The sequence below is a fragment of the Pteropus alecto genome, unplaced genomic scaffold, assembly GCF_000325575.1.
Source record: "Pteropus alecto unplaced genomic scaffold, ASM32557v1 scaffold477, whole genome shotgun sequence".
Lineage (NCBI taxonomy): Eukaryota > Metazoa > Chordata > Mammalia > Chiroptera > Pteropodidae > Pteropus > Pteropus alecto.
Genome location: NW_006440643.1, coordinates 680300 through 692552, shown reverse-complemented (window position 1 = coordinate 692552; position 12253 = coordinate 680300). Strand labels below are relative to the sequence as shown.

At 35.1% G+C, this 12253-nt stretch overlaps 1 protein-coding gene across 1 annotated transcript in view; it reads right to left on the bottom strand.

The window, feature by feature from the left end:
- LOC102890256 (probable ubiquitin carboxyl-terminal hydrolase FAF-X) overlaps nucleotides 1–12253 on the bottom strand; it is a 113385-nt gene that overhangs the window by 22646 nt on the left and 78486 nt on the right. The window contains exons 22-25 of the mRNA XM_006917732.3: nucleotides 4868–4998; nucleotides 4414–4692; nucleotides 1582–1707; nucleotides 179–304 (exon numbers count right to left, since the gene is read on the bottom strand). Coding sequence (XP_006917794.2) covers nucleotides 179–304; nucleotides 1582–1707; nucleotides 4414–4692; nucleotides 4868–4998 — 662 coding nt within the window. The remainder of the gene's footprint in view (nucleotides 1–178; nucleotides 305–1581; nucleotides 1708–4413; nucleotides 4693–4867; nucleotides 4999–12253) is intronic.

The window sequence follows — 12253 nt, the reverse complement described above, 5'->3', positions numbered from 1 at the left end:
AGCTGCCTTACAGCAAGATACTGAATGTTTTATTTTCAAAACAAAGTTTTATATATTCTCACCTTAACTATTACTAGTTTATTAACTTTGACTGAAGGATGGCAGACATGATAAAAATTTAGTCACACATAAAATTAACATTTATATAAAAGAAATATATCTCTGTAATAATTCTTACCATCTCATAAACTTGAGTAATTTCTTCATTTGGGCTATATACTAGCTCTAATGCCCCACATCCTGATGCCCAGATGATTTTTTGTATGGCTCTAATTATACAAATATCAGGCATATACCTTGAAGCCTGAAAGAAAATGAGTAATTAAAAATGCTGACAGAATAGTACAGTGAAATAATCAGAAAAAAAAAAGGTTTCTCTTTGCAAAAGACACAGCAGAAATGGTTGTAAACAAAGTGAATATGCTTCACACTGTCTTTTTGGTCCAAAGTAGACGCCCCTCTCCCCCGCTTTTTTTGGTATCTTTAAAACAAATATACGTAGACAAAGCAAAAACACTTTTATCACTATTAGACACAAAGCATACTTCAGATTAAGACCTAATATGGCTCTATATTTCTCATTAAGAACTTTTAAAACATAGGAAAACCAAATAGCCCAGCAGTTCCAGTCCTGTGTTCACCCATAGATAAGAAAACATACCCTCAGAAGCTCTTGTGATCTGTTGATGAATTTTTAAAATTTCTCTATTTCCCAATAGTCAAAAACTAAGAATATGCACAATGCCCATAAAATGTAATATTATTTAAAATGAAATAACCTACACACAAAATAACACAGATAAATTTAAAAATCATATTCACTGAAATAATCCAAACACAAAAGAGTATACAACAACTTCATTTATGTAAAATATAAGAAAATAAGAACTACTATGCACTGTCAAATAGTAGAGCACTGGTTACCTGTAACCAGAAGCAGAACGCTGCGGATGATGAAAATGCTGCTTCCTGACTGCATCATTCATTAGTTTAAACATCTCTCGAAATAATGTGATTTATTTTGATCTAGTTTATGACAATGTAAATTATACTACAAAAAGTTTGTTTAAAAGTGTTTAAAAGTACTTTTTAAGTACTAACATTAATAGTTAACATTAAATACAATTTTATGAAACTTTAGCTAAAACGAAAAGATTTAAAGTGCTACATATTCTTCTCAAGCTCGTAAAACATTCAGAAAGATAGACCACACATTGGGCCATAAATCATACCTTAACACTTTTAAAAGAATAGAAATGAAATAAAGGATGTTCTTAAACCAGTGGAAGTAAACAAGAAAGCAATAACAGAAATCCTATAGCTGCAAAATCCTAAAATGTTTTGAGAGTAAACAACATGCTTCTAAACATGTAGGTCAAATAAAAAATCAAAAACAATTTTAAATATTTTGAATAAAAATGCAAATATAAGTTATCAAAATTAAAAAAAGTGAAATGGTCTTAGAGTATTTAATCTGAAATTGTGATAATCTTTATTTATTTATGAGTAAGTGGAGACTGTGCCAGAATAATAAGAAACAAACAATCCAAGATCCCAGAGCTTTTGAAGTTTAATACTAACCTCATTAGATATTTGCTGAGCAAGACGTATCGATACATTTCTAAGTATGCACTCAGATAATGGATTAGGAATGCTCTGAAGGGCATTTTGAAGCACAACAGCTTGATCGTGAGTAATTTGGTTAATCTGAAAAAAGTTAACCTTTTTACTTGGAGTAAAAACTTGTACATAACTAAATTCCAAAAAATTGTATATAATAAAAACCCAACCATTTGCTCCTTATCCAACATCACTCTTAAAATGTCACCCTTCCACATATACTACAGAATTTATGGTGATCCGCATAAAAAGCATTTCGGAATCTTAACACTGTAGACATCTTTCTTAGTTGCCTTTGGAGTGAGAATACTCTTCTGCACAGTAATTTCATATGAACTCAATTTTCTACAAATGGGGTCACTTTTACTTCCTGGAGATAAATGACACAGCTTTGAACAAATCTCCAGGTAAATTTTTCCCAGCCCTTCTTCTCAACAGATGACCATGTCTGCCATAATATGACAGAGAAACTTGAGGGAATAAGGTAAACTTTCAATTTCTTATTCCTTATCTTTAAATTTATGTCTTCTTTCCTTTCTTTTCAGTTTTTAAGGAGTTCTTTATTTTGTTCAAAGGTACTTTTGCAACCTGTGCTCTAATGTTATCCTGAAAACATTTTAAAGTCTCCATAGCTTAATCCTCCATCATCTCTACGATTTTTTCAAAGTTAAGTTTTTTAATAAAATGTTTTCAAAAACAGATGTTTTAAGAAATTCAAGAATTTCTGGAGGTGTTCCTGCAGTCACTAGGGTGAACAAAGCAGAAGACTGAATAGGTACAATGCTTCCAGGTTTTCTCTCTAATATCAAATCAGAGAAATTTTGTACTTAACTTTTTGTTTACTGGTATGTATATATTATTTAATCTTTCAATAAATATTTGAGTCTATTTGCCAGATGCCACATAAGATTTCCAATAAAAAGCTAAAAATGTAGCAGAAGTGGTCAAAATAGTTTCAGAGACAGCCTTTGCAGATTCTTTGCTGAGTTTAAACTGTGAGGTCATTTCTACTATTCGATCAAGTTGTTTCATCTCTTTAGACCTTAATTTTCACTTACAAAATTGGTATGAGTGACCCACAAATTATGACTATATGAATGATAAAATGAGATACAGTATGGTAATTAGCAAAGAAGTATTCAATGTATTTTGACAACTTATTTTCCAATAAACTAATGTACACAGACAGAAATTATGTAAGCTTTTAACTCAAAATCTCTAGCAATATGTGGACTATACTAGATGTGTAATATATTATTTGTTGAATGAATGAAAAGTTATGTTTTAAAACTGTAACTTTTACCAATTTAACCAATTTATTTTTAGTTGAGTGAAGTCTTGTGGCATTTTGTCTTACAAGGAAATCTTTCTTGATAAGGTCACCATTGATGTATTAATTTCCAATTCAACTCAAATTGAGGTGAGAATTAGGTATATTCTGCAGGATAACTAATTGTTTTTTGTTTTTTTTTTTTCTGTCTCAACATAGACCCACATATTTTCTATTCAAAAATCAAGGCCTCCAACTCTTCACGGAAAGGGAATTATGTTAAATAAGGAATAGAAAAAATAAAAATTTGCAAAAGGTACAGAAAGGTTTACTTAACAGTATAAATAAGTTCTTAAATGTCTGAGGACAAATATCAAGAATTAATTTTATTCAATAGTCATTATATTTCTCACATTGTAAATCAATTCTTTATATTGTAGATAGTTCTATAGTAAACATATTTTGAGTAATTAATTTTGTATTTAGCTCTCCTGAATGTAAGCAACTTGAGATTAGACACTACTGTGTTCCTATGTATTTTTGGCACATTTTTCTAAATATAAATATTAGGGAGAACATGTAGGTATATAAAATGGCCTTGTATGTATTTTACTGATATGTATATAACCCAAAGTATAAAGAAATCAAACTTAAAGACAGAGCACTGTAAATTTCTTTTCTAAATTTGCTTTTATAAACCACTATTTTTTCAAACCTTTAATGGAAAATTTTAGATTATATAAAAGTTGAGAGAAAAATATAAATAAACCATTTTCCTATCAACAGAAGGCCTAAGTTGTTTCACTGAATCCCCTACTCACCAACTCTGCCCATTCCACCCCAAAATATCTATTCTATTTAAAATGCCTTAGCATGAAAATGTCTTTTAAACAAAACCTACAATACTATTATACTATCTAAAATAATCAATGAAAATTCTGAATAGCAAATATCTATTCATTAAGCAAATTTTCCCAAGAACTAAAGAAAAAATCTGCATCCCTAAACCATTTTATCTTCAGCCAACAACTTAATGAAATCATATCTTAATATAAAAAAAACGACGTCAAATTTAGTGAAAACTGAATGCCACATTAACCATTGCATCAAATCTCAACATATCTCGAGAACATTGGGCGATATGCATCAAGGATATCAGGGCAAAGAGAGAAGCTTTTGTCAGTCTAACAGGTTATGTTTGTCATGGTGTTAAGGAAAGGCAGGGAATATACCAAATAAATCTTTTATAATCACCTACCCACACATATATATCTGTCAGTATGAGATAAAAAGATGCAAGTGAAGTTTTTATGAGACTTAAACTGAAATGAAAAAAAAGAAAAAAACTTAAGGGGAATGAGGTGTCCTTCGAGAACAGTGTAATCTATACAGGATTTTTACATCTTAATATAACTTAGTAGACTACATTAAACTTGCGTTCCCTACTTTGAGTCACTAAGTTTATTTTTAAAACTTAAACATTAATCATAATATTTATTTTAAAGATTAAAAAAAATTATTACCGGTGTTACAGGATCTGTACCATCTACAACTGGCTGACAAGCTTCTGCTACAGCTTGAACATGACCATAGCCTACAGCAGTTAACAATAGTTTAGCTATTTTAAGACCATTGAAGTAAACACCCCTTCGAGTTTCCATATCTGTATTTGGTGGGAAGTTATTTCGTGTTAGCATACTCAGTACAAGAGATAATCCACCACTTTTCAAGAAGTGAAACTGAAAGTCAGAGGACTCATCTGCCAAAGGTGCAGCAGCAGGCATTAGCAAGGCATAAACTACCTGGAATAAAGAGGGAGTGGGAAAATGTATTAAAAGGTGTTAGAAAATAATTTAAAATGTTTATTTCACTTATTATCATCACTAAGAAATATTTAACCATTTCGAAAGATTACAATATTACATTTATATTACCATCTGATGTAAAAATTACAGTAGTGAAAAGGAAAAAACCAACCTCTGTTAGGTATAGCACTCGGGAGGCAGAAGGACCAAAGAAAAGTGAGTCAAGAGATGGTCCAAGGTTATTTTCTCCAAGTTTTGCACAGTCCAAACAAATAGCTCTTAATTTTTCTACTGTTGTGCTATCTGTAAAGAAAAAATAAACACAAACTAATATAATTTGTATGTTCTTAATATTTCATATTTGATATACTGAAGAGTATTATCTTTGATATGAAATATCAATAAATATCAATTAGGCTGAGTTCTATCAATAACTATCAGTTAGGATGAGTTATAAGATAAAATTTTATAAGATATAAACAGACCTGAACTGGTTAATAACCAGGGCTCTTTAACTGTAAATTCAACACATGAAGTCAACAATTTCCTATGCAGAGACCTCAATCAACATATCCTCCTTTCAATTACCAGAAATATAAAAAACAAACAAACAAACAAACAAACAAACAAACCCCAAACCAAAAAACATACAACACATTGAAAAAGAATTAGTTCTTCCTGAAACACAAAAACAAATTCAGGCTTCTCCAAAAAAGTTCTCAATTATTTGTCTCATGTGACATTATGTGTGAACTATTTTTCTTCTTTGAAAAGAAACTTGAGTTTCAAGAAAAGAGCAAAAGAAACAACTATTTCCTAGTGTATAGTTACAAGTAAGAAAAGCTTGGCCTTTTTATTTTATTATGTTATAAAACATGATATTTAGATACATTAAGAAAATAACCCCTTCTTAGAAAGAAACATAGCAGTAAATCTTCATGACCTTAGTTTAGGCAGTAATTTCCAATACAAAATACCAAATGCACAAATAAAAAGAACAAACAGGTAGACTAGGACTACACTTCAATATTAAAATCTTTTGTGCATCAGAAGACACTATTTAGAGAGTGGAAATACCCCTCTAATAGAAAAACCTTGTAAACTATATATCTGATAAAGGACCTGTATCTAAATATATTAAGAACTTTTACAATTCAATAATGAAAGACAACCCAATTTAGAAAAACAAAAGCTATGAATGGATCTTTCTCCAAAGATTTGCAAATGGCTTGTACTTAATAAGCACATGGAAAAAAAATTAGCCATCAAAGAAAAACAAATGAAAACCACATTCAAATACTACTTCGAAACTAAGATGAGATTATTAAATGAAAAAACAATAACAGGTGTTGGTGAAAATGTGAAGAAACTGGAACCCTCATATCTTATGAAAACAGAAAATGGTTCACCCAACTCAGGAAAAGTTTGGCAGTTCCCCAATATGTTAACCATAGAGTTACTGTATCATCTAGAAATTTATCTCCAGGTATATAAATCCAAGAGAATGCAAAGATGTGTCCACACCAAAACTTGTACAAAAATGTTCACTGCAGCAATATTTATGACAGCCAAAAATTAGAAACAGCCTAAGTGTCCACTGATAGATGAATGGATGAACCAATGTGTTATATACGTACAATATAATTGAACCTTAAAAAGAAAGGAAATGCAATTCTGACACATGCTACATTAACTCTGCACACATTATATTAAGTGAAATAAGCCAGACACATGAAGACAAGTACAGTATGAGTTCATTTACATGAGGTATCTATAGAAGTCAAAATCACAGAAATGTAAAGTAGAATAGTGGCTGCCAGAGGATTTGAGGAGAGGGTAAATGGGAAGTTACTGTTTAATGGGTAAAGAGTTTCCATTTTGCAAGATGGAAAGTTGTGGAGGTTGTACAACAATGTGAAAACACAATACATTAAGACGGCAAATTCTGTTATGTGGATTTTATCACAGTTTTTAAAAAGTAAAGTAATTGATTATAATAAGGAAACATACAAGGCCTAATTTCAGGGATAGTATACAAAACAAATGGTCTGCACTTTTCAAAAAACATCAGTCATCAATGACATTAATTTTCTAATTTGGATCAAAGCTGTCTAATGAAAGAGAATGTTTTTATTCTTAGAAAATATTCTGAGCTGTTATATAAACACAAGCTAAAACGGTATAGGTCTTTTTTAACTTTCTACCTAGAAGTTAAAAAAATTACATAAAAAACCAGTAATAAAGTATATTTCAGTTAAGATGGCAGAGTAGGTAAATACTAGGCTTGCTTCCTTCCACACCACATCAAAATTACAAATATATTACACAAGTACCTTCACTGAGAACAATCTAAGGACAAACTGGACAGAATCTACTAAGGACAGAAAGAAGCCACGTCAAAACTAGCAGGAGGCATGAAAAGAGAAATAGGCAGGTCCCACACCCATGTGTGGCCTTTAAAAAATGAGAGAAATATCTTGCCTGCAGAGGTGTCTCCTGAGAAGCAAGGGTTCTCAACCCACACTGGGTTTCCCAGCCTAGGGTTCTAATGCCAGGAAGAAAAGTCCACATAATTTCTAGCTGTGAAATCAAGCAGGGATTATGGCTGACTGAGAAAGAGGACTGCTAGAGTCCCAAGCATTCCTCTTACAGGGCTCGGGGCATGGATTTACTTGCTGATGAACTCACTCTCTCTGAGCTTCAGTAGGAGAAACTCAAAAGGGACATAGGAGGAAGAACTAAACTGTCTGGCTTCAAGGCAAGCACTGGCAGGCAACGCTATCCAAGCAGGTGACAGCGTTCCTGTGTTGAACCCTGCCCTTACCTACCTAGCAAGGGGTAGGTGTGCACTAAATCTGAATCATAAATTAACTTGGGTTAACACCAGTCACCATGACCTGATGATTCTGAGACCCTGTGACACCTAAACCATAATAGACTAAACCTCTTTCAGCAGCGAATCTACAAAAAAGCCCAGAATTGGCTCCTGTTGTGCCCTTTCCTAAAATCTCACAAAGGTTCACAAATCCCAAACAAGCAGCATCTCGCCTTGATATATACTGTACCTCTTGCAGAACAGCCCCAAGACTGGCATTAGGGACAGGCAGCCTCGGTTCTTAGCCTCTCCAGGTTCCTCCAAGTCTAGCTGACCTTAGCTAACAACAGAGCCCCTCCAAAAAGGCCCCAGAACCAACACTCCAGGTCAGCTTCAGACCATACCAGAGTATCACTTAAACAGCTCCACAAACGACACACCCAGAGGGCAGACAGGGCAGGTACCAGAGCCCTGCTAAATGGAATCCTGCTTTGTAGGGTAGCCCCTGCACAACAGCTCCTCTACTGTGATCACAGCCAGTCATCACAACCAATCAGCCTGAAGGTCAATCCCTCCCACTGACAGGCTAAGAGCAACCAAGGCTTAATACAGAAGGCACAACTTACACAAGGAACAAGGAACACAACTGGAGCACCCAGCTCAACTGATCAGGGAGATGGCACCACTAGGCCCCACAAGACACGTACCACATAAGGCCACTCTACTAAGACTGTGAGATGGAACACCCCTACCTAATACATAGAAACGAATACAGGGAGAAATGAGAAAAAAATGAGAAAAAAACCCCATTATCCAAATGAAAGAAAAGAAAATCCCAGAAAAGAACTAAATGAAACAAACAAAAGGAATCTACTAGATGAAGAGTTCAAAAAACTGGTTATAAGGATGCTCCACGATCCCAGTGAGAACTTTAAGAAACAAAAACATAAACATAAAACACAAAACAGAAAAACCCAGTCAGAAAAAAGAATGCAATGCTGAAATAAAGAAGATATTTGAGGGAATAAAAGAGATTAGATGAATCAAGACTGAATGAGCAATCTGAAGACAGTGGAAACACCCAAAAAGAAAGGTAGAAGAATCAAAAAAAAATGTGAATAGTTTAAGTGGCCTCTGTGACAATATCAGGAGTACTATTATTCTCATTGTAGGGATAGCAGACAAAGAATAAAAAGAACAATGAATTGAAAACCTATCTGAAGAAATAATGACTGAAAACTTCTATAACCTGGTGAACAAAATAGCTGTACAAGCCCAGAAAGCACACACACAAAAATGAATCCAAAGAGGTCTATACCAAAAATGTCAAAGGTTAAAAGACACAAAGAGAATATTAAAAGCAAGAGAAAAGCAGTTTGTTACCTGCAAGGAAGCTCCCATAAGAACGTCAGCTGACTTTCAGCAGAAACTTTGCAAGTCAGAAGGGACTGTCAAGAAATATACAAAGTGATAAAAAGCAAGGCCACCAAGATTACTCAACCCAGCAAACCTATTATTTAGAATTGAAGGACAGATAAAGAACTTCCTAGACAAGAAAAAACTAAAGGAGTTTACTGGCACACCAGTATTACAGAAATATTAAAAGGACTTTAAAAAATATATATATTAAAGTATGAATAAAATAATAATAACTACATACCTATCAGTTATTACTTTGAATATAAATATTAATGAAAATGGAAACAAAAAAAGCTAGGACAGCAACACTGATAGCACACAAAATAGACTTTATAACAAAAGACAAAGAAGGACCTTTTAATCCAACTTCCAGGTATTTATCAGAAGAAACACAAAACACTACTTAGATGGGACATGTGAATCCATATGTTCATTGTACCATTATTTATAGTAGCCATGGTATGGAGACAACCTGAGTGTCCATCTGTGAATGAATGGATAAAGAAGAGGTGGTACATACAGACAATGGAACATTACTCAGCCATAAAAAGAAATGAAATCTTGCCACCTGTAACAACATGGATAAAAAAAGAGGGTGTTGGGCTGAGTGGAGTAAGTCAGACAGAAAAACACCATACAATTTCACTTAAGTGTGGAATGTCGAGAACAAAATAAACAAAACGGAAACTCATAGAGAACATTTCTGTGGTTGCCAGATGGGAGTTTGAGCAGTGAAAAAACTGAAGAGATTAAGAAATACAAAATGGTAATTAAAAAAGTTATGATGATGTAAAGTATAGCATGGGGGGATATAATCAATAACACTTAATAAGTATGTATGATGTCAAGTGCGTACCAGACTTACATTGGTATGATTACTTTATAACTAGTTTTTGGGTTTCTTTAGATAAATACCTGGAAGCGGGATTACTGGGTCCTTGTCTCTCGTTACAGTCTTTGTTTTAAAGTCTATTTTGCCTGGTATTAGTATTGCTATCCTAGCTTTTTTTGATTTCCATTTTCATGTAGCATCTTTTTTCATTCTTTACCTCCAGTCTGTGTGCGTCTTTTGATCTGAAGTCAGTCTCTCACAGGCAGCATGTGTAAGGATCTTGCTTTCCTCCCCATTAGATACCCGATCTTGTAATTGAAGAATTAAATACATTTACACCTAAAGTAACTGTTGATAACTAATTGTTGCTATTTATTATTCACATTTTTTATCTTGTTTTTTCTTAAAATCTTTTAATATTTCCTATAATATTGGTTCGTTGTGAAGAACTCTTTTAGGTTTCCTTGTCTAGGAAGCTCATTATCTGTTCTCTGACTAAATGATAGCTTTGCTGGGTAGAGTAATCTTGGTTGCAGGTCTCTGTTTTCACTTTTGAATATCCACTTAGAATATTTTGTGCTAATTCCTCTGACCTGAAAAGTTTCTATTGAAAAATCTGCTGATAATCTTATGGAAGCTTTTCTCTTGCTGTTTTAATATTGTCTTTAACCTTTGACATTTTAATGATGTCTTGGTGTGGGCCTCCTTACATTTATCTTGAGATTTTGTGTTTCCTGGGCTTGTATATGTGTATTTCCTTCACCAGATTAGGGAATTTTTCAGTCATTATTTCTTTAGTTCCTTGCTCTATTCTTTTTTTGGTACCCCTAAGATGTGAATGTTGGTATGCTTAATGCTGTTCCAGAGGCCCCATGAACTATGCTCATTTTTTTGGATTCCTTTATTTTGTTGCTGTTCTGTCTGGGTGTTTCCTGCTGTATTGTCTTCTAAATCACTCATCTGATCCTCTGCCTTGTCCAAAGTACTATTGATTCCCTCAGATATACTCTTCATTTTATTATATTGTATTCTTTGTTTCTGACTGGTTCTTTGTTTTCCAACTCTGCTAAAATTCTCAGTGAGTTCATTTACCCTTCCTCTAAGTTTACTGAGCATCCTTATAACCAGTGTTTGAACTCTACATCTGGTAGACTGCTTGTCTCCACGTGTTTGTTTTTTTGCTAGAGCTTTGCTCTGTTCTTTTCTTTAGGACATGTTTTGTCTCCCCATTATGGCTGTTAACCTGTGTGTGTTTCTATGTATTTGGTAGAGCCACTAGGTCTCCCAGTATTAGAAGAGTGGCCTTATGTAGTAGTGGTCTTGTGGGGCCCAGTTGCACAGTCTTCCTGTTTACATGAGCCAGGGGCCCCAGGAGTGTCACTTTGTTTGGGTTATGTTGTTGCTGAGTCTAGGTTGCTGTTGGCCCATTGGTGGGAGGGACTGACCTTTAGCTAAATGGTTGTGATGACTAGTCATCACATTGGAGGAGCTGTTGTGCAAAGGCTAACCCTGAGAATCAGGATTTGTTTTAGCAGGGCTGCGGTGCCTCTCAGTTTGCCCTTTGGGTGTGTCAGCCTTGAATATGGCCCCAGGTGGTACTCTGGCTCAGGCCAAGCACAGGCACAGTCTGTGCCCTGCCTAGGGACACCTCACAGGAGCCACCAAGCAAACAACCCAGGCTGCGCTCAGATGTACTTTCAGAATCCAAGCCATAAACCACGGCCTGCTGCCACTAGTTCCAGGCTTGGGGCTGCTCGCCAAGAGGTACAGAGCACGCTGAGGTCAGATGCTGCTCTTTCTCAAAGGTTTCTGAATCTCTGAGTGATTTTAGGCAAGTTCGCAGCATGCCCCAAGAGAGGCCATTTGTATGCAAGATCTATTTTGGGCCTAGCAAGCTGGGAGGGGCAGAGTTTCAGGCAATCACTAGGGCGGTGTGAATGGTTTAGCCAGGTTGATAAAGATCCAGATATGGTGGCTGCCTGTGTCTCCATGCTGGGATGGCGGATATATTAATAAAATGACAAGTCCTCTGCCAGCACAACTGCCTAGGGGAACATTATCTTTCCATTCCTTATCTTAAAGCCAGATAATTCAGTTCTCCCCAGTATGTCCTGGCACCTTTCAAGCTGCTACCCCAGCCCTGTAGCTCAGTGCAAATGAGTATGTCAGTGAGTAAGTCCATGTGCTGGCCTTTTAAGAGGAAAGCATGAAATTCCAGACAATCTTTGTCTCACTCAGCTACCATTTCCACTGATTTTCACATCCAGATTTTGTGGGAACTTCTCTCTCTGGCACTGTAATCCAGGGCTGGGGAGCTTGGTGTGGGGCTGAGACCCTTCACTCCTCAGGGGGGTTCCTCTGCAGCTGAGATATCCCTTCCAATTTTTAATACCACATGCAGATATGGGACGAGTCCATATTGTATCTCTGCCCTTCCTACCTGTCTCTACGTTCTTAGTTGGAGGCCTTCTGTTCAGCTATACTTCGGGCAA